The sequence below is a fragment of the Zonotrichia leucophrys genome, chromosome 8 (genome assembly GCF_028769735.1).
Source record: "Zonotrichia leucophrys gambelii isolate GWCS_2022_RI chromosome 8, RI_Zleu_2.0, whole genome shotgun sequence".
NCBI classification, from domain to species: Eukaryota; Metazoa; Chordata; class Aves; order Passeriformes; family Passerellidae; genus Zonotrichia; species Zonotrichia leucophrys.
The window spans coordinates 46,917-69,486 of record NC_088178.1 but is presented as its reverse complement, the minus strand read 5'-3'; the positions used below and the strand labels follow the sequence as shown (position 1 = coordinate 69,486).

The 22,570-nt window shown below is 47.2% G+C and overlaps 1 protein-coding gene across 1 annotated transcript; it reads right to left on the bottom strand.

Annotated features, from left to right (window-relative positions):
* Positions 1-1,121: 1,121 nt before the first annotated feature.
* LOC135451309 (IgGFc-binding protein-like) lies at positions 1,122-22,021 on the bottom strand. Its single transcript, XM_064720389.1, has 21 exons — positions 22,003-22,021; positions 21,639-21,733; positions 20,946-20,990; positions 16,616-17,824; positions 16,195-16,529; positions 15,422-15,992; positions 14,453-15,057; positions 13,593-14,163; positions 12,366-12,946; positions 11,432-11,999; positions 11,093-11,286; positions 10,231-10,372; positions 9,388-9,719; positions 8,123-8,702; positions 7,048-7,646; positions 6,001-6,565; positions 4,972-5,564; positions 3,956-4,448; positions 3,269-3,468; positions 2,195-2,569; positions 1,122-1,702 (listed from the first exon to the last, which is right to left on the bottom strand). The coding sequence occupies exons 3-21, from the start codon at positions 20,986-20,988 to the stop codon at positions 1,412-1,414; spliced, it is 8,847 nt and encodes a 2,948-aa protein (XP_064576459.1). The 5' UTR covers positions 20,989-20,990; positions 21,639-21,733; positions 22,003-22,021; the 3' UTR covers positions 1,122-1,411.
* Between the last annotated feature and the right edge of the window lie 549 nt (positions 22,022-22,570).

Sequence of the window (22,570 nt, the reverse complement as noted above, 5' to 3'; positions counted from 1 at the left end):
ACCACCCGCGGCAGAACAGGGTGGGAACAGCCCTCCCCACTCCCCCACTGCCCCCCAGCATTTTCACAGAATTCTCAGGATTTTATCCCAGGTCACCCACAAATATCATTTTCTCCCAGGTTTCGTTTTGGGGGTGAAAGCACAGTTTTGGCACTTAAAAAATCCAGGTTTTCTGCATCTGAGGCTGTTTGAGGATGATGTCAGTGATAGGGCCTGGCCACCAAGGTGAAATGTCAATTTTCCACATCGCTGGGTGGGAAGAAAGGCAAAATCAAGGGGGACTTTGTGGCAGTTTCCCCCAATTTAGGGTCTTTTCCCCCTTTTCTGGACTTGTTATGCCCATTTTTTAACTCTCTCCCCTCTGTTGTTCATCTCTTTCCCCAATTTGAGAGTTTATTTCCCCCTTTTTTATTTGCTTTTCCTTTATTTTGGAATCTTTTTTCCCCCTTTTCTTATGCTTCTCTCCCACCACTTTGTGGGGGGTTCTTTCTGCCATTTCTGGTGTCACTCTTTTTGTCTCTCTTTCTCCCTATTTTTTCGCACTCTTGCTCCCTTTTTAATATTCCTTTCCCCCATTCTTGGGTCCTTCACTCATTTTTGGTGTCTTTCCCATCCCTTTGAGTTTCTATTCTCATTTGGGGGATCCTTTACACCTCCTTTTCTCTTTTTTTGATCTCTTTCCACTTGTTTCAGTACTTTTCCTCTGTTGGCTCCTTTCCCCATGTACGGTCTCTTTTCCCATCTTTTGGGGTTATTATCCGCCCCCCCCCCCCATGCTCTTGCTCCTTTTTTTGGTCTCTTATCCTGAATTTTGGGGTCCTTTCCCCAGTTTTGGCTCTTCCCCCTCTTTTTGGTCTCCGTTCCCATCTTTTCAGGGCTCTTTTCTCCCTTTTGGGGATCTCTTTTTCCTCTTTTCAGTCTCTTTTCCATCTTTTGGGCATTCTTTCCCTTCTTTGGGGGATTCTTCCCCTCTTTTTTAGGCTAATTTTCACCCAATTTTTGGCACTGTTCCCCCCAGTGCCACCCCCAAGACACCCCAATATCCCCTCTACAAGTGTCCCCCTGGTGTCACCCACCTGGGTGATTGTGGATGTGACAGCCTGATCAAAAAGAGAGAAAGCTAGATAAGTTTTCCCAGAATCGGCCTGGGAAGGTTTAGGGAGCTGGAGATAAACAATGACAGCCAAATATTAAAAAAGCCTGCAGGTGGTGTTTTTCTAATAATCTGTTTTTCTCATAAGATTGTTTACAAATGGGTGTCTTGTTAATTAGTCAATCAGGTGAAATGTATTGATTAAATGACCCATCAGGTCTACCTGACGCAAACTAAGCCATAAAAGGAGCGAGGATGAAATAAACGAGAGGTTTTGCCACTTTGCTTTCTAATCCGACTACGTGTCATCTCTGACTCTCAATGGTGACAGGTGAGGTCCGGTGCCCGCCAGGCCTCAGCCAGTGCCCGTGCGTCCCTCGTCGCCGTCCCGTCGGGCCCTCGCAGGTCATTGCCAACGGCACCGTCGTAGTCGCCGCAGAGGCCACAGAGCCTCGCCCGCGCCTCCCTGGGCACCTCCACTGTCACCCCCACGGCGCCCAGTTCCACCAGAAATCCCGCCGTTTGGCTGATTCGGAGGGTCGTGCGTGTCTCTGTGATGGTCAACGGTCCCGGGAACTCCGCAGGCAGGGGAGTGGGGATCCCGTTGAGCTGGAAAACACCGGATTAATGGAAAAAAGGGGATTTGGGGAGATGCAGGGGCGAAGTGTAGTTGGAAGAATCTGGATGGAAAAGAGGGAGTTTGTGGAAAAATGATGGGATGCATCAAGGCATGGTGGGGATAGGATGAGGGACAACCCATGTAGGTGATTCTCTGACATGAAATTGGGAGAATAAAGAGGAATTTTGGTCAAAATAATGGGGTGTGTCAATTTATGGATGTCTCTTAGTGATCATGACCCACACAGGTGCTTCACTGGCAGGAAACTGGGAGCATAATAGAGCAATTTGGGAAAAATCAAGGTAAGGACATCCTGTGGTGCTGGCGGAATGGAACAACCCATGAAGACTCTTACCAGGTCAGAAATTGGGGAAAAAATATCAATTTTTTAAAATTAAAATGAAGGTTAGAAGGATGTTTAGGGTGACAACACGCAGTGGTGACAGCATTTTTGGGCACCAGCCAGGGTGGTGAAAACTTACCCAGACCTTCCTGTTCCTGTGCACGGTGATGAGGCCGTGGGGGGTGAAGAGGTGAAGTGCCACCACTGCTGGCTGGTCCCCAACATCCCTGACGTCCCCCAGCAGCCGGAACCACACCGGGTCCCGGGGGTCACACACGCTGGCCACCACATAGATGCCAGTGACCAGGGTGGGTCCAGTGACACCATCAAAGGTGATGAAGCGAGTGGCAGGGGACAGAGCACAGCGCCCTGGGCGTGCAATGCAGGTGTGGGTGCCATCACGGAGGCCGCAGGTGTGGCCGAAGGGGCAAGTGAAGGGACGGCACTGGAGGCCCCCGGGCCCTCGACAGGTGCAGGATTGGGAGCAGTCAGAGGTCAGGATGGTCTCAGCGATCTATTTTCCATGGATAAAATGGAAAAAGTGGGGAAAAGTGGCCTAAAATGGCCAAAACATGGGGATGATGATGCTGTGAGGTCTCATGGGAGGAAGGAAAGGGGCCCATAGCTCCCAAATCCCCTGTGTGTCTCCATATTCGCAATGGGTGCCCATGGGGACCACCAGCATGTCCCCAGCATGTGGCCATGTCCCCACACATCCCCATGTCCCCCATGGGGGGCACAGTGGGGGAACTGGGACCTGCTGGGGGACACTGGGAACACTGGTGAAGACACAGGGAGACACTGGGACATGCTGGGAGACACTGGGAAGGACACTAAGTCACCCCACTAAGAAACTGGGGTGCATTGGAGGAACTGTGGAGGTAACAGAGACAAATTGGGAGGGATTGGGAACACTGAGGAGGAAACTCGGGGAGGACTCGATTGCCCTGGGAGGGACTGTAGACAATAGAGGGAATACCAGGGGAGACTGGAAGGAAGGGGAGACCCTGGGCTAAAGGGTCCACTGGGGCATGTGTTTAGGGAAAGTGGGACACACAAGGAGAAATAATGACATGGGGAATGCTGGGGTGTACTGGGAGGGACTGGGGACACTGTGGGGGCACACTGAAAGGACCCAGGATCATCATGGGGAGCTTGGAAGGAGCTAGGGCTGGAACTGGGCTGTACTGGGAAGCACTGGGGCCACACTCACCTGGAAGTAGCGCCCCTGGTGGAGGCAGCCGCAGGTGCCTGGTAGGACGCAGCGGGCCCCATCGAACAGCAGCCCCTCGGTGCACTGACAGCCCTCGAAGCAGCGCTCACTGCAGGGGGGCGGGGCTGACACACCTGCACAGGTGTGCTCACAGGTGCGGGCACACAACTGGTAGTGGGTCTTGGGTGGGCAGGTGAGGGCTGGGAAGAGGAGGGAAGAAACAAAGGGAGTCAGTGGGAGGCAGTGGAGCTACTGGGGGGTCATCTGGGGTCAACAGGTGTCTTCTGAGATCAATGCCATCCCATCTTTGGGGTGGGTGCTCCCATGGGGCTCCCATTTGGAGATGAGGGGGGCCCCACTGGTTGTACAGGGCTCCCCCGGAGGACACAGGCTTCCTGTTTTTGCGGGGGGGGTCCCCTTTGCGGGTGTGATTTGGGCATTCCCCAGATGGGGGCTTAGCAATACAGACATGTGCCCCTTTTTCCATGCAGGAATGAGACCCTGCTCCATTCCCCCAGACCTCCAAATTCCCACCCTCACCAAAATTTCCACTCCCTGCAGAATTCCTGTCCCCACAAAAATCCTGACCCGTGAATTCCCACCCTCCCAAAACTTCACCACCCCAATCTTCCTGCCACTTCAAATTCCCGACCCCCTCCAAAATTCCCAAGCCCTCCATGTACTCACAGCAACCCGTGGCCTCCCGCCACTCCCGGAGTGCACCTCCAGCTGCCTGGCACGCGGCTGCATAGCCCTGAAAACCGGGGCAGGGGTCTCCATCCCCCCCGCACACCTGGCGCTCACAGGTTAGCAGATATGTGCGGGGCGGCACCGCCCCATGACACCCCGCAAAGGGTCCCTCGGGGTCCGCGAGCACCGCGCAGCGCCTCGCCTGGACCGGGGAGCAGCTGGGGGCGGGCGCCAGGCGGGTGCAGTTTGTGGGGGAGCTGCCCAGAGCCTCCTCGTCAGGCTCGTCGTCGTGTGGGTCCCCGTTGAAGTTGCCGCAGAGGCCCCGGGGGCGGTGGGATGCGGGGGGCAGCGTCAGCACCATATACGCGTTGCCATCGTAGAGAATTTTGGGACCCCCCTGGACCTGGAGCAGCCGGTGGGACCCCACCTGCGCCACCCCCACCGCGCCGTCACGCAGCCACAGCGGCAGCAAGTGGCGCTCGCCATCCACCTGGGGGAGACGGGTGAGGATCTCGAAAGGGAACTCGAACGACCAAGGGTGGAGTTAATCCCTCCAAATTAGGTTTTGCAAACCCAAAAACAGGGTTTGCACCCTCAAAACTAGGGTCTGGACTTCCTTCTGTGCACCTCAAACCCATGGTTTACATCCTAAAAAGGGATGGTAATTACACTCCAAAAAGAGAGTTTTCAACCCCAAAATCATGGTTTCCACCTCAATCACACGGTTAGCACACCAGAAAGGATCTGTACAGCCCAAAAGTGGTGTGTACCCCAAACAGGGTTTGTACCTCTGAAACTAGGCTTTCACCCCCAAAAGCATTGCCCCCAAAATATTGCTTGCTCCTGAAAAACAGGGTGTGCACCCCAAAATCAGAGTTTTCACCTTAAACAAGGCCTTTCCTCACTGCTGCACCTCCCAAAACCCCATTTCCATCCCCTTTTTTGCCCCCCCAGTATCTTTTTGCCCCCAAAACCAGGGCTTGCAACCCCAAGCCCCCAGGGCCTCCACTCACCATCACCTCCCACTGCTGTCCCCTGTCCATCACCACAGTCACCCCGTGTGCCGTCACCATCACCCGCTGCACCTCCGTGTCCTCCTGCTCCAAGGCCACCGTGATAGGCTCCAGCTCTTCTTCAGGCTCACCCCTCTCCAACTCCAGCAGTAGGAGGGTGCAGGACCCCCCAAAATTCCCCAGGTGCCCATCGAAGGTGCTGTAAGCCCCTGCCCCCAAAACCTGGCACTGTTTGCAGGTGCGGGGGTGGCACCCCAGTACCCCATCCTGTACTGTGCATTCCTCGTCACTGGAGCAGCCTGGAGTGGGGTGACACTCCAGCCTCCCATTTTCGGAGCAGATGCAGCGCTCAGTGCAGGGAGGAGCAGGGTAAAACTGCTCTCCACGGGGGTAGTAGCGGCCCTCCAAAACACAGCCACACTGGGGGAGGGGCACACAGTTATCCCCACTCCTGAAAAATCCGGGATCACAGAAACAACCTTCAAAGCATGTGGAGGCATCAGAGCAGTCCTGAGGTCCAACTTCGCCTTGGCAGGTGGGAGGGCACGGAGGGCCGCAGAGCTCATAGTGCTGGTTCAGGGGGCACACAGGGCCTGTCAGGAAGGGAAAAGGGTTGGGAACACCAAAACCCCTGCAAAAACTCCCTGCAAAGCCTCAAAACCCTAACGGACACCCCAAATTCCCATGGATTTCCCAAAACTCCCTTGTCTGAACCCTAGAATCCCTCATCCAGGCCTCCCCTTGTGCAGACCTCAAATCCCCCATGGACACCCCAAAACTCCCTGTGTAGTCCCCAAAACCCCCACTAACACCCTAAAGCTCCACATGGAGACCCCAAAACCCCTGGGAACACTTCAAACCTGCCATGGAAACCCCAAAGCCCCCACAGACAGCCCCCACTCCCCTTCCCCTTGCCAGACACCCCAAATACCTCCACGGACAGCCCAAAACTCCTTCCCAAACCCTGTGTCCCTCTCTGCCCTCCAAAACCCCCCTGCACTCTCCCAAGTCCCCCAGGTCCCCCCATACTGCAGAAGGCAGCCGTTCTCCATGGCCGCACGGCAACGCCCTGGCTCTGGCACGCAGCAACATAGGTGGCAATGGCCGGGCACACGGTGTCCTGGTGTCCCTCATACAGGCAGGCATCAAAGAGACAGTCATCCAAGTAAGGGCCGGGCTCGATGATGTCATGGCAGGCAGCAAAGGGCCCCCGTTTCTTCCCCAGCAGCCCACAGTGCTTATCTCCACGGTAGGCACGTTTCTGGGCATCACTGCACACCTGGCAGCCCTCGCTGCACCCAGCTGAGCACCCAGGGACATCGCTGACCTTCCAGCTGTCCCCTAAGTGGGTCTCATTGTCAGCATGGTGGCCATCACGGGTGACAAAGTCATCATGGGGGTCACCATTGGCGTTGCCGCAGAGGCCACAGACGGCACCAGCGTAGGTGTTGGGGATGATGACACGGGCATAGCTGTACCAGTCAAAGGTGACAGTGACACCCATCTCAGTGGTGATGAAGCCATGGACACCACGGAGAGACACCTGGAGCTGATGGTTGTGGGTGAAGGGAAGGTCCAACAGGACACCGTTTATCTGGCAAGAGAGTTGCAGGTGGCATGAGGTCACGCAATGAAGTTGAAACCCACCCAGGTGTCATAGAATGACCTTGAAGACCACCTCGATACCACATGAAACCCTCCTGAAGACCATACAATAACCTTGAAACCTAACCCAATGCCATGGAATTGCCCTGAAACCCACAGATGCCACACAATGGCTTTGTAGCCTACAAAGAGACACCATGCAATGACTTTGAAGCCCATCAAGGTGATTTTGTAGCCACCCAGACACCACCCCAATGACTTTGAAACCCATCTAAACACCATACAAGAATCCTGAAACCCAACCAAATGCTTTGAAATGACTTTGAAACCCACCTAAACACCTTACAAGAACCTTGAAACTCCACCCATGTGTCATGTGATGACCTTGAAGCACATCTGAGGACCATACCATGACCTTGAGCCCTCACCAGATGCCATGCAATGACTCTGAACCACCCCTATCATCCCTACCTTGACCTTCTGGGGATGTTCCTGGCTGAGACTGAGAGTCATGTTGTACACCTCCATGGTGACCACCTTAGTGAAGGAGACCAGGTGGCTGCCACGGTGATTGTTCTCCACAGTGACAGCAAAGGGGATGAGGGTGGGGTCAGTGGAGCAGAGCCCAGCTAGCAGGTAGACACAGGTACCCATGAAGTCGTAGCGGCGCCCATCGAAGGTGGTATAGTGGGGGTCACCAGTGGCCACGCAGATGGAGCGTCTGTTGGCCACACACCGCCGCACGCCCTTCACCACTGCGCACACCTCACCCGGCTTACACCCGGAGTCCTCGCACACCACCATTCCCAGCTCCATGTCACACCTACACCTGGAGTGACAGGTGTCATCGCCCCAAAACTCCTCGCCAGGGTGGTAGTAGCGGCCATCACGGGTGCAGCCACAGCGGGACACCGGCACACACTGTCCACCACTGAGCACGTGGCCAGTGTTACAGGCACAGGTCTCCACACAGGGCTGGTCACAGGTGGCTGTACTGTCCCAGTTGGAGCAGGTGGCTGGACAGGCATTGCCACACGACTCATAGTGGCTGTTTTCAGGGCAAGATAAGGCTGCAGAGGGAGGAAACGGGGATGATGGAGGGATTAGGGGAGTGGACAGCATTCAACAGAGTAGGTGGGGATTGGGAAAGTGTCTTGAATATGGGGAAGGGTCTGGAAAACAAGAAGGGTCTGGATTGCAAGGAGGAAGGTCTGGGAAATGTGGGAAGAGACTGGGACAAGAGGGATGAGGTCTGAGCCATGTGGCAAGGGCCTGGGCCTTGGGGGATGGGGTCTGGAATGCACAAGATGAGGTCTGGAACACAATGATAAAGGCCTGGAATATGTGGGAAAGATCTTGGAAATGTGGGATGGATTCTTGGAAAGATGGGGTGGGTTCTGGGACACAAGAAGCAGCTGGAGCACCAGGAGAACTTCCAGGGATCACCTGAGAGATTTGAGGGTTTCAACCTAGGATGCATCCCACTCCATTCCCCTCCTCCCCCACTCTGGCTCCTTCCCTTCTCAAAGAAAACCCCAGCCCTTACGGCATCCTGATGGCGTCCTCCAGTCATGGACCATGGCCCCATGCTTCTGACACGTCGCTGCATAGGTCTCCAGCACCTGGCAGAGGATTGACCTTGCCCCATTGCTCAGACACAGGTCAGACAGGCAGTTGCGATAGAAGTCATGAGGCTTCACTATGTTGTGGCATGCTCTGAAGGGCCCCTGGAAGGATTTTTTGATGATCCCACAATAGTGGTTCCCGCCATAAATCTCCTTCTTTTTCTCATCACACACTGGGCATACTCCGTCACAATAATCCCAACAAATTGGGTCATCAACCTCAGAGTCAGCACTTTTCCAGTTTTTGGCCCATGTGACAATTGCAGTGATGTTGTCACCAGCCTCGGGGATGTCGTCAAGGGGCTTGAGGTTGAAATTCCCACAGAGACCACGGACGTGGCGGTAGTAGCTGCTGGAGAGGTTGATCTGGAGGTGCCAGTTCCAGTCATAGGAGACCTGGAGACCAAAATCTGTCTCCAGAGCAACACGGAGCCCAGTGGGATGGACCCGCACCTTCCCGTCTGCCAGGAGCACAGGGAGCAGCATCACCTCCCCATTCACCTGCCAATGGCCCAACATTCCCAGTTATCTCAATATTTTATTCTCAACATACACCAATATTTTATTCCAAATGTATCCTAATATTTTATTCCTCACATATCTCAATTCTTTATTCCCAGCATATTCCAACCCTAAATCTCATCATGTCCCCACATTTTACATATCCCAACATTTTATTCCAGGGGTATTTTATTACTGATAGGTCCCAATATTCTATTCCCACTATGACCCAATATTTTATTCCCAGAATATCCAAACATTCCACAGTATTTTATTTCTGTTGCATCCCAACATTTTATTCCTGAAATATCCTAATATTTTATTCCCTAGACACAGCAACATTTTATCCCAGTTTACCCCAACATCATATTCCTGGTTTTTTGCTGACACACCCCAGCATTTTATTCCCAACATCTTATTCCAATTTTATCACAACATTCTGTTCCTGACATATCCAAATATTCTATTCCCCATATTTTGTTCCCATAATTTCTCAACTTTTTATTCCTGACATATCCCAACATTTTATTCCCAAAATATGTCAATATTTCAACAATCAGCCTCCCAATCTGACTGATTTATCCCAAAACATTGGCACTGCTGGATGAAGAAGGATGTAGGGAAGAGCTGGATGAAGCAAAAAGTTGGAAAAAAGCCCAAATTCTCACATTTCCACCCAACTCACCCGGACTCTTCCATTTTCATTCCGGTGGAAGGAGATGCGTTGTCCATAGACGTCAACTTTGACCAGGGAGACATAGGACACAGATTGGATCCCACCACGGATGTCATTCTTGGCCTGGACCCTGAAGGGCACCAGCCCAGGGTCATTCCCATGGGATTCAGCCATGGTGTAGGTGCAGGTTCCTTGGAAGTCAAAGTCAAGGCCGTCGAAGGTTCGGAAGTGTGGGTCACCCCATGCCCAGCATGTGGCAACCAGGGCTGGGACACAGCGGGATTGGGCACCGCGGGGCCGGCAGCGCTCCTTGGGGCGGCAGTGCAGGGACTTGCAGGGGTCTGGGAGGGGAGGGAGAGCAGGATGAGCCATGGGCTGGGTGAAACAGGAGATAAACATTGGGGGAAGCCATGGGTTGGGCAAAAGGATGAAGAAGAAAGTGGGGGGAAGTCATATAAGAGAGAAAAATTGCAAGATGGGAAAGACCATGGAATAGGAAAAAACACGGGATGGAAGAAACTATGGGAACAAACATGGAATGAACAATGGGAGAAATCATAGCATGGAAAACCATGCGAAAAACAATGAGAAAAAGCATGGGAAAGATCATGGAAGAAACCATGGGATGGGAGAAAACATGGGAGGAACCATGGGAAACATCATGGGATGGGGAACAAAAATAAGAGAGAAACCTTGGGAGAAATCATGGGAAGAATTGTCCCATTCCTGACCCTTAGAGGCAGAATTCTGTTCCCTCCAGCTCCCCTTCCCTTTTTTCCCCATTCTATCCCTCAATCTCTCCCAGATCCACTTTGCATCTAAAACTCCCCTCTTCCCTCAACTTTTCCTCACTTTTTTTGATGCATCCCAAGACCCCTTCCTGGATTTCACAGAATTCGTCCTCAGTGCAAGTATGGTCATGGCAGGTAAGGCCCTGGCCAGGGACACAGGTGCAACGGGTCTGGCAGTGGTCCTGGAAAAGCATCTCATGGGGCTGTGCGGGGGAGAGAAGAGAGAAAGGGAAATCCATGAAAATAGGAGATAAAAAGGAAAAATGCAGAAAAAAGGATGTAAGTGCAGACGAATAGGGAAAAGAGTGAACAAATTGCTAGGCAAAGGGATGTACATGCATACCTTCTCTATAAAAAGGGGGGAAAAAGGGTAAATGCAGGAAAAAAAAGACATAAATGTATAAAAATAGGGGGGAAATGCTGGGGAAAAGCATAAATAAAGGAAAAATGGGGAAAATGCAGAAAAATAAATGCAAACGCAGAACACAGAGAAAAATACAGGCAAGAAAAACAATGTAACTGCCTAGAAATAGGGGAAAAGAAAGAGAACACGGGAAATATGGCATAAAAATAGGAGGATGGAAAGGGGAAAATGTTGGGAAAATGAGAAAGAAAAGTAGGGAAAAATGCAAGAAAGAAAGGTGTAAAGACATAAGAAATAGAGAAAATGTGGGGAAATTATTTTTTAAAATATAAATACATCAAGCCAGGAAAAAAAAGAAAACACCATGATAACAGAGGTAAATGCAGAGAAATATGAGAGAAAAGAAAATAAATGAACGCAAAATATAGGTAAGGACATAAAAACAAAAAGGATGAAGGAATATAAGGAAAAAGGAAACAAAGGTATAAAAATAGGGAGAAAATGAAGGGAAAAAAAGACACAAATGCCCAAAAACAGGAAAAAAGGCCAGAAAAACTACCTTATAGTATTCCCCATCCCTGAAGCATTCACAGTAATCCTCGGGAACGCATCTGTGTCCATCAAAGACAGAACCCTGGTGGCACTGGCAGCCCTCAGTGCAGGTTTGGGGACAGGTGGTGGTATTTCCGGTGCAGATGTTGGCACAGGTGTTGGTGCAAAGCGAGTAGGTGCTGTTGGCTGGGCAGGTGGGGGCTGGAATTTTCATGGAATCATGTATTGAGTTGGGTTGGAAGGGACTTTAAAGCTCACCCCATCACCATCATCCCATGTCCTGTGTGTCACCACTGTCACCCAGACCCAAACAGGAACATTCACGCCTGTGCCCTCCCAAACTCACAGCAGAAGGATGACGTCCTCCAAGTCCCCACAGTGACACCGGCACCTTGGCATGCAGTGACATAGCTCTGGATACTCTGGCACAGGACATGTGTGTCCCCTCCCGTCATGCAGAGGTCATGGATGCAGGATTGGGAATATGGGACAGGGTCAATGATGAGATGGCAGGAGCCAAAGGGACCTTCAGGGGCCGTGAGTAGGCCACAATAGTTGGGTTTTTGGAGGACTGCCACTTTCTCCTCTGTGCAGGTGGGACACTCATCCTTGGGACAGGTGTCATTGCAAGGTGTATCTGTTGTTTTCCACGCAGATCCAAAGGCTGTTGCATCTGGAGCCAGCTGGCCACTAGAAAGCTGGAACTCATCATTGCCTTGGCCATTGTAGTTGCCACAGAGGCCACACAAGCGCCCCATGTAGGTCTGGGGGACTGTGACCATCACGTGCTGGATGAGGTCATAGTGGACAATGAGGCCGAAGTCAGTGCGGAGCAGGACACCTGTCCCATGTGGGTAGACCTGGACCTGTCCCTCACTCAGGATGGTGGGGAGGTGGTGGGAAATGGAATCCACCTGGGATAGAGAAGGAAGAGTCGTCCAGTGAGGAGGTGGAACCAAACATTTGGGGGAAACACCTTCCAAACAATATTCTGACAGATTTGTGGATCCCACTTGGAAGAAAAAGTTTGAATGAGAACGGATTAGTCTTGGAGATGGGATGAGGGCTCCCCCCACCAAGGAAATAGAGTTTTGGGGTTGATTGAGGTAGAATGAAAAATTTAGGGAAAACAACTTCCAACCAAGGTTTTAATGCATTTACAGATCTTGCTTAGAAAGAAAAGTTGGACTGGGATGGGAGATGGGCTGAGGTGTCCCTTCTATAAAGAAACCCAGTTTGGGGGGATCCCATGAGATTTGAAACATAAAGTGCCATGTTACCATGACATCTGCCCTTTTTCCTTGTTTCAAGGTCAAGGTGACCCCATAGACTTCCACAGACAACACTTGGATCCCGGAGATCTTCCCCTTCTGCCGCGCCTCCTTCTGGATTGTGACCATAAATGATCTCACATCGTCACTTGTGCAGGTCTGGGTGAGGATGTAGGAGCAAGTACCAGTGATGTTGAAGGCCATCCCATCAAAGGTAACATAGGTGTGGTCACCTGTGGCTACACAGGTGCTGGACAGCTGCAAGGGAGACTGGACGACATCACTGATGACCTTCCCATGGCCACCATCAGGACGGGAAGTATTTTGGCACTCCACAGTGCCACCAGAGAGGCACTGGCACATCTCCTGCTCTGTGGGGTAGAATGTCTCCCCCTCTTTGTAGTAGACTCCATGGTGGCTGCAGCCACAGTGGGACATGGGGACACACTCGTCACCGCTGAGCATGAAGCCATCCTGACATGTGCAGCCCTCGCGGCACCGCCCTTGGCATGTGGCAGAGTCAATACCGCAGGTGTGCTGGCAGGTGTGGGTGCAGAGCTCATAGGAGCTGTTGGAAGGACAGGGAATATCTGCCGGGAAACAATGGGATTCATAAGGAATCAGGAAATTCCAAGCCAAATCCTGGAACATTCCTGGAATTCAGGTGCAAACTTCACCAAATACAGGGTTTTTTAGCCCATGGCAAACTCTCAATTTTCATCCCTGTGCACATGACAAGGGACATCATCAAATGACAATCCAATGATTATCTGATGATGATCCAATGACCATCCATAAGGAACATCCCAGCCCATTTCAATAGGAATTCTTCCACTAAACCACCCAATTTCTCACATTTCTATGGAGAAAAATGTAACATTCACTCAAAGAATGGGATCACTCCACACTGGGTCCTCAACTGATCTCCAGGCTGAATCCCTTTAACCCAATTCCACTATTTTTGGTACATTTTTTGATGGTTCTCCCTCTAAATTATCCACCTTTTAACCAACACCAGGAAATTGGAGATTTTGAGGGGGTAAATTATTCCAGATGAGACAGCTTCTTCCTTAGGAAAGGTTTAATTTGGGTGGACTATGGGATCAACCAAAACTTTGGGTGGAATTTCCACTGGATTCCCATGCACCTCTGGGTTGTTCATACATGGATTTGGAGCAGATTTGAGGATCTTTTGGATACTGCTGAAGGAAAAACCCTCCCATTGTCCCAACTTACAGCAGAAATTATCTGTCCTCCACCTCCCGATGGACACACCAGCAGCCTGGCATGCGGTGGCGTAGAGGGCAATGATTGGACAGATCCCTTCTTCCTGATCAGGGAACAGGCAGGAGTCATGGATGCAGCTCTGGAAGTACTGGTGGCCATCAACATGACTATGACATGCTCTAAAAGGTCCATCCACTTCCAAAATAATTTCACATCCCATCCCAGAGACTTCCTGCTGCAGCCAGGAAGGTGCAAGTGTGCTGGAACATTGCACTGTTGACCTCTCACCACATCCTGGGACATCTGTGACCTTCCAGCTGCTCCCAAAGGCATCTGGGTCTGATGTCACATGGTTGTTCCTCATCATCATGTCGTCACTTGCAGCACCATTGTAGTTCCCACAGAGCCCACACAGGGCATTAGTGAAGCCACTGGGCACCATGGTGGTGACGTGGCTGTACCAGTCATAGGTGACAACGAGGCCAAAATCGGTCACTACCACCGCATCCTGCCCGTGACGATAGACAACAATCTTTCTTTCACTGTAGTGATATGGGAGATTGATCAACTGCTCATCAATCTGGGGAGAAAACCATAAAAATTGATCAACTTTGCAAAGTGATAGTAAACTACTTCCAACAGCCAGAGCAATCAAAAAGCATTAATTTAATTAAATTTTGAATTGAATTAAATTTTGGATTTAAGAGAATGAGAAGGACCATGTCCCAAGGAGGAGGCTGATCAACCACTCCTTGATCTGGAACAGGCAAATTATGTTGATTTAATTACATTTCAGATGTTAATAGGATGAGGTTTGGGACAAGGTGGAGAATGTGGTGAAAAAAGAAGGGATCATTTCCTAAACTCACCATGATTTTCCCAGGACGTTCCCTGCTAATGCTGATGGTTTTGTTGTAGACTTTGACTGCCACCATGGCAATGGACAACATGAGGTTGTCACTTCGGTGGCCATTCTGCACCAACACCTGGAATCCCACCAAATTTTGGGTGTCCTCACACAACCCTACCAACAGGTAGACACATGTCCCCTGGAAGATGAACCTCTTGCCATCAAAGGTCTCATAGTGGGTGGCTCCAACAGCAGTGCAGACCCCAAAACTTCTGGGATAACAATCCTGGATCCCCTCCTCCACCCGGCATTCCTCCTCAGTGCCACAGCCAGAATCCCGGCACACTGCCTGCCGCTGCTCCGCGTCACACACACAGCGTTGGGTGCAAGTGAGATCACCCCAAAATTCCTCGCCAAGGCCATAGAAGAGACCCCGAAAGACACAGCCACATTCAGAGGGGGGGATGCAGGTGTTGGCATCAAGGACAAGGCCCTCGTGGCACACGCAAGTGTCGACGCAGGTGGTGACAGCGGCACAGCTGGATGACACAGCGGGGATGTTGCAGGAAGGGAGGAAGGCGAGGCCACAGGTGCTGTAGGTGCTGTTGGGCGGGCAAGTGAGAGCTGGACAGGGAAGGAGACAGCAGTCAGGGTGGGGCGGCACATGGTGGAACAGACTTCTTTGACTATCTATGCAGATATCCTGGAGTCTCCATGGATTTTATGGAGTCTCCATGGACTTCCTAGGCCTTCTGCCTGGACATTCTGGAGTGTCTGAGGACTTCTTGCTCAGACTTTCTAGAGACTCCACAGACTTTGTGGACTTTCTACATAGACTTTCTGGAATCTCCCTGGACTTCCATGGATTTCCTGTTTGGATCTGCTGCCATAACCTTTCCCAGCCCATGATCCTATGTATCGTTAGTCCCACAATAATTAGGCTCTGCCCATCCCAAGGAGCATTTTCACCCAACCATCCTCTACTCACGACATCCCACTGTTGTCCTCCAATTGGAAACATTGATGCCCTCCTCCTGGCAGTCATCAGCATAGGTCTCAAAGGCATGGCACAGCACATCACGATGCCCCTCATTGGCACACAGGTCATAGATACAGTTCTTCACGTAGATATTAGGACTGATAGTGTCATGACATGACCGGAATGGCCCAGAATGTTGGGACAACTTCCCACACCAGGTGTCTGCCTTGTATGTCACCGCCTGGTCCCATCTGCACCGCCCACAGTCACCATCGCAAGTGTCCTGGCAGCGGCTACTCTCACTGGTCACCTTCCAACTCTGCCCAAATTCCACAATATCCCACACTTGTGTTCCATCAGGAGAGAGAGTGTCATCCTGGGGATTCCCATTGTTGTTCCCACACATTCCGCACACTTTTCCAGAAAGAGCAGCCGGAAGTTTGATCAGTATATGATCATCCCAGTTGTAGAGGACTTTCAGCTTGAAATTTGATTGGAACAACATGGATTTACCCTTCTGGTGGATGCGGAGCTTCCCATGGGAGAGGGAGATGGGAAGGTGCGAGCGGTGGTTGTTCACCTGGAGGACAACAAAAACCATCAAAACAACCAAAATCCTTCAAAATTTGGCATAGAGTTTAAGAAGACTAGAAGTGTTTTCATGCAAGGGTTACCTGCACACCAGCAAACCCAGGAATTATTTAGGATAAGACCCTCAAGATCATTGATAAATATGCAATTTCAGCAAAATTTTTAAAAATTGGGAAATTATGATGGCTTACCCTCACCATCCCATTCTCTGACTGGACAGCAGTGATGGTGACGTTGTCGATGTGGATGGTGATGGAGCTGATGGAGGAAACTTTGGAGTTCTCCTTTTCCTTCTTTGTGACCTCAACAGAGAAGGCAGGAAGGGTGGGATCGGGATCGCAGATGGTGGTCAAGGTGTAGGCACATGTTCCCATGAAATCAAAGGTTTTTCCATCAAAACTGCGGTAGTGTGACCCGCCAGCAAGCCAACAGGTGGAGAAAGTGTCCTGGATGCACTCTGGTTGTCCATCCACCAGCTCACACCTCTCCTCACATACCAAATCCTCATAGGAGAGTGATGTGGGGACTGAAAAAAAGGGGAAAACCCATGAATGGTCAACTGCACAAGGCCCAACCATTGGGGTGACACAACAGTGGACTGACTGTACTCACTGGTGGCACAGAGCCCCGGGAAGCCATATCCAGTGTGACTCTGGAACCCAAATACCAGGAGCCCAATGGGCACCTGCGAGTTCTCAGCACTCTTTATTTTTGCTCCCACAGCAATGCTGGCCCAGGAGAAATCTGTGCCAGGAATGGCCTGCCATGCCATGGTGTTGTCTGGCCGATGGTTGAGGGTGGTGGTGGCAGTGGCAGTGGTGGGTGCAATGAGGATGGCATGATTATACTGGCTGGGCACACTGCTAAAGCGGAATGCAGTGCAATGGGCAGTGACAGGTGGGACAACAAGGAGGAAGGGATCTTGCCAAGATGAGCCGCTGAAGAAAAACACCACCTGCACTGCCACCACTGCACTGATGTACAGGTGGGAGTTACGGTTCAGCACGAATGTCTGCACCTCCCCTGCCGCCATGGCCACAGTCGCATTCCCACTCCCGGTGTTGTAGGTGATGGTGTTGTCTTCATCTGTCACCACGTAAACGAAGTCAACGTCTGTCTGCAGTGGATTGGGTGGCACCACATAGCTCCTCCCCCATGCTGTCATTGGGAGGAGCTGCTCCACCACAAAGTCAAAGCCAGCAGACACCTTGACACAGGTGTGGCCACTGAGGACGGCCACAGGGGTGTCGGCCACCACAACTGTGCCAGTGAAGTCCTGGCTGCTCTGGAGCTGCAGGCTGTGGTAGGGCTGCAGGAACAGGCGGAGCACGGCACCAGGGACGTAAGTGGCCCCAGCATAGTGGAAAGTGGCAGTGGTGGTGATGCTGATAGCGGTGGTGGTGGCACCGGTGGCCACCACAAACTCAGTCAGGCCATAAGTGTAGTTCCCAACTGGTGTCACCACATAGTACCTGGTGCCCAGGCTCTCCATAGGTAGGAGGGCAGTGGCACCCACAGTGTAGCCCTTGGTGCTGACAGACACCACAGAGATGTCACCGCTGGCCTGGACCACCAAGGTTTTATCGAAAGTGTGGCTTCCAGTGAGTTCCAGGTTAGCAGGGAGAGGCAAGGGCACAGTGACATCTGGCCTCAGGGTGATGTTCTTGGTGACAGAGCCGCCACGGAGCGTCACTGACACCTGGGTGTCAGCAGGGCCATAGGAGGTGAGCAGCAGCTGCAGGCGCGCACTGGGGGACTCGTCATCATTCTGTGGGAACACGGCCAGGAACTCCCGGCCCTGGTAGCTGGCACTGGAGAGTGCTGGGAAAAGAGGGGGAAAAGGAGGCCTTGGTTAATTTTTATGTTAACCAAGGGGTTATATAAAAGGGGCTTTTATATTTTTATATCAATTCTGTACGTGTTTATATATCAATTTTCCTATTTTGCAGTAGGAATTGTACTGAAATTACATTAAAGATATGACTGCGGTATCCAATTTATAGAGTTCATTTTTATATATAATCATAATATAAATTCTATTTACAGCTTGTTATGTTAATAAACAACATTTGTATTCTATTAGCAAATTATTAAAATACATCAATGTGTTAAAAATATGAAATAATGTTGTATTATTAACTAATATTAATTACACAAAATACTATTTCTTAATACAACAATATTACTAGACATTTATATTATTACACCTTGTGTTCATGATATATTACTAGTATTATGTAATATACTTTAGTATATTACTACTGATTAGTACGCTGATAAAATATTAATAATATAGGACTCATATATCCGTTAAAATATGTCAATTACATTTCAGCCTGTTACAGTATTATTATACTTGTTATCCATTATATTACATTGTTATATAATTTTCTGTTATTATTATACAGATCTATTAATTATAAAATTGTGATATACAATACTTATATTTAAATATATAGTAGTATTTTTTCTATTACTTTGTACTTAATTTTGATAGAAATATCAGCAAATATTTAATCCAACTCCATAAACATTAAAAATAATTAAAGTAATTCAATAATAAACACTGTGGCTATTGAATTTATTTCAGTATTAATAATAGTAGAAAATACATTTACATGTTATTTTTATAATTATATAAAACAGTAGATGATTTATATTTTCTCTATAAAATTATACAGATAATGATTTTAAATAATTTTTTTCTTGTTTTCATAGAAACGGTTTGGGAAAAAATTGTAAAAATCAAGCAAAAATAAGCAGTAAGGTGCAAAATTACAAAGGTAGAGAATATATTAAAGAAAAGAATAGAAATAGTATACCATTGTATTACACTATATTGCAAGATAATCTATGATTATAGGTATCATTAATATAACAATTATAAAAGTAGATATTACATTGTAATGCAGAATATAATAATATATAATTATGTAAATAAATATTATATGCACAAATTACATACTGTTATAATACAATAACAATAACAATACAATATAATACTATAACACTGGCATTCATATAATATGCAACTCTACATAATATTATATTGTGTAGTAAGAATTATATTGTATTGTAAAGTAAGAATTGTATTATATAATTATATTTGTAGTAATTCATATTTATTCTATAGTTAATAATTATATCTTAATAACTAGATAGTTATATATAATAGCAATATATAGTCTGCTATATTAATAAATTCAATAATATATTATATGAATAGAAAATATATTACATTCTCCTAGTTCACATCTTTTGTACATCCATATAAACATTTAAATAAGTTTATACTGAATTTTTATAAAAATTTTTACTAAAAAATGCAAATCAATAATAATAATAATAACAACATAATTACAGCATTATAAATCATACGTTGTATTTTTTATAATTACAGTAGAGATTATATTATATATTCAGATAGAACTGTTGTACTGTATGCATATTATTAATATATCCTCAACACATAAAAATATAGATAAGTAATAATAAGCAATTACTGTCCTATTGATCAATAAGATGATATTCAATTACACGATTTAATATTATTATTAGCCAAATAAAATGTTATGTATTTTGTATAAGATAAAATGCATATATAAAAATATACATTATATATATAAAAATATATAAAGGAAGACTAAGCAAAAGATACTTTAAAAGAATCAAAAATATTTTTTCATTTTTTTTAATGCTACAGACCAGCAAAATAGCCATTTTTTGCCCCAAAACAGGCTTAAAAGAGTGGGTGTCTTCTCCTAATTAAAAGGGAGAAAAAAAAAATCTTGAGATTGACAGGGAAAAAAAAGGAAAATAAGATGAAAATTGAATAAAACTCAGCATATACATAAAAGCCCATCATAAGGATTTTTTTAAATTTAAAAAATAGGTAATTGGGTATGTTAGATTAAAAAAATAATTCTGGTGATTTTTTTGGAAAAAAATGGAATTTGAGTGTTTTGGGGGAAAAACAGGGAATAATGAGGTTTAACTTTGAATAAAAAAAGAGGATTAAAGGGGGCTTTCTGAAATAATACATGAATAAGAGTTTTGTTTTTAGAAAAGGGGGATTATGAAGAAACATTAAGAGGGAAATGAGCAATTGGAATTTTAATAATTATAACAGAGTAAAAGAGGTTATTTTCTTTAAAGTACTTGAAACCTAAAAAAGAGTTCAAGAGGGCTTTTTTTCCTCATTAAATAAATTTTTAAAATAAAATTAAACAAAAAAACCCACAAGAAAATATTAAGAGAATAAAAAGTATTTTTTTCTTTAGAACATTACCTAAAAATTGGGTTGATAAAAGGTTTTAATGACAATGAGAAAAAAGCCAGGAAAATAAGGATTAAAAGGGTTTTTTTTCCTTAAGAACTTACTTCTTTTATTTAAAAAGAGCAAATAAAAGGACTTTTGTTTCATCGAAAAACATCTTTTAAAAGTAGATATTTTTTCCCTGGAAGAAAACACAGTTCCAGCATATAAATCTTGGGGTTTTGTCCTGGAAAAACACTAAAACCAATCATTAGAATTTTAGCTAAAAAAAAAACCAACAAAAAACCAAAAACACACACACACACAAAAAAACCAAAACAAAACAACAAAAAAAAACAAAACCAAAAACTAAACCAAAATAACGAGGAAAATGTGCATTTTTTTTCCCATAGAAACTGAGGAAAAAGGGGATTTTTCCCCATGAAATTATAGAGGCATTCATGAAAAAAAGAAGATTCTAAAGGTTTTTGGATTAAAAAAATATTTCAAAATGGGGGCTTTTGGTTAAAAATAATAAATCTGCAGCTGAGAAGTTGTTGGAGAAATTTTCAGGCAAAAACAAGACCAGGGACTCAGGATTTCATTTTCTGTGCTAAAAAGCCTGGAAATATGTACAAAATCCATGAAATTTGGAGATTTTGTGTGGAAAACAGCAGTTTTACTTACCACAGAATAGAAGGAAGAGCCACCATATCCCATCTTGTGCCATCCCTAAGAAAAGCACCGAAAATCACTAAAAACTGTTATTTTATGGGAAAAATCCATGTGAGTCCTGGGATTTCTCCAGAAGCCTCAAATAACCTCCAAATTACCCAAAAACGTCTTTTTTTCAGCACATGGAAACCTCTTGGGGCTTATTTTGGTCCCCGCTGCCTCAAAATCTACTCCAAACATTTGAAACTATAAAATTTTTGTCCAAAATTCTCCACATTTGGATCAAAACAGATTTCCTTCCCAAATTATCCCATTTTGGGTTAAAATATATTTTCCCCCCAATCTCCCCCCCCCCTACCTCTATTGGTCAAAATGGCATTAAACAGGATTAAACATTCCCTTGAGGCCACATCAGAGTCTACATCTATATCACGTTCCCTCTAAAAACAAAGGAATTTTAATTAAAATCATCTAGATTCACATCAAAATGGGGTTAAAAATGATGACACAGCATTCCCACCAACCCCTGCCCTTGATGTCACCTCAATACCCCATTTCCACCAAATCCATACTAAAACTTCATGGAAAGGATGAATTTTTCCCCAAATCCCCTCAGTTTCAGTCAAAATGGGGTAGTTTTGTGCCCAACATCCCCCAAATTCAGATCAAAATGGGGCTCAACATCCAGGAAAACCCTTCACTCACCTTGTCCCGTACAAACCCTCCCAAATGCTGAATTTGGCCTCAAAAAGGTGAAGAAAAAACCCACCAATTTTTGGACATGACGAGGACAAAAAAACCTGAAATTTGAGAGAAAGATGCCCAAAAAGAGCAAACCCATGAGACTTGGGAAAAGAAGTGTTTAAAACCCAACATTTTGAAAGAAAAAGGGCTAAAATTATGAAACTTGTGGGGGAAAGGGGGCCAAAGTCATATAATTCCGGAAGGGAAAGGGTAAAAAAAATCTGAAATTTGGGCAGAAAAGATCCTCAATTTCTGCCCATCACCAAACAACAAGGAAAACCAGGAATAAACAGGGAATTAAGCCTCCCCACTCTTCCCCACTCACCAGCCCCTTGGCAGTTCAATTCCTGGGCCCCTTCAGACACAGAATGTTTGTCCCAAAGTCACTCTTTTTATACCCAAATAAAAAATACCCAAGACAGCCAAACCATACAGATTTGGGCGGATTCAGCAGAATTTCAGGATGGGGGCCGGGGGAGGAAAGCAAAGGGGCATGACTCAAAGTTCCAAGAGAATTTGGGACCTGGCAGCTGGATCTTGTCAGGGATAGGAAATGCTGGGAGTGGAACTCACAGGACATCTTGATGGATGTGACTGACAGGGACGTTGTGACAGGTGTGGAACCACAGGAATGTCATAACAGGTGTGGCACCCACAGCAATCATGCCAAATTCCCTGAACTCCCAGAATTGCTGTCCCCGTGGTACCTTCTGGCCCCATGACACTGGGGAAAGGACAAGCCAAGTCCGGATGTTTTTTATCCAAAATTAATGATCAAAGTCCCAGCGGGGCATTCCAGGGAATGGGAAATTCTGGCCCAAATGACTGAAAAAGCTGAAGAAAACCAGCTGGAGCCAGGAGAGACAATGGTAAACAGGGAATTAAAGGGCCTT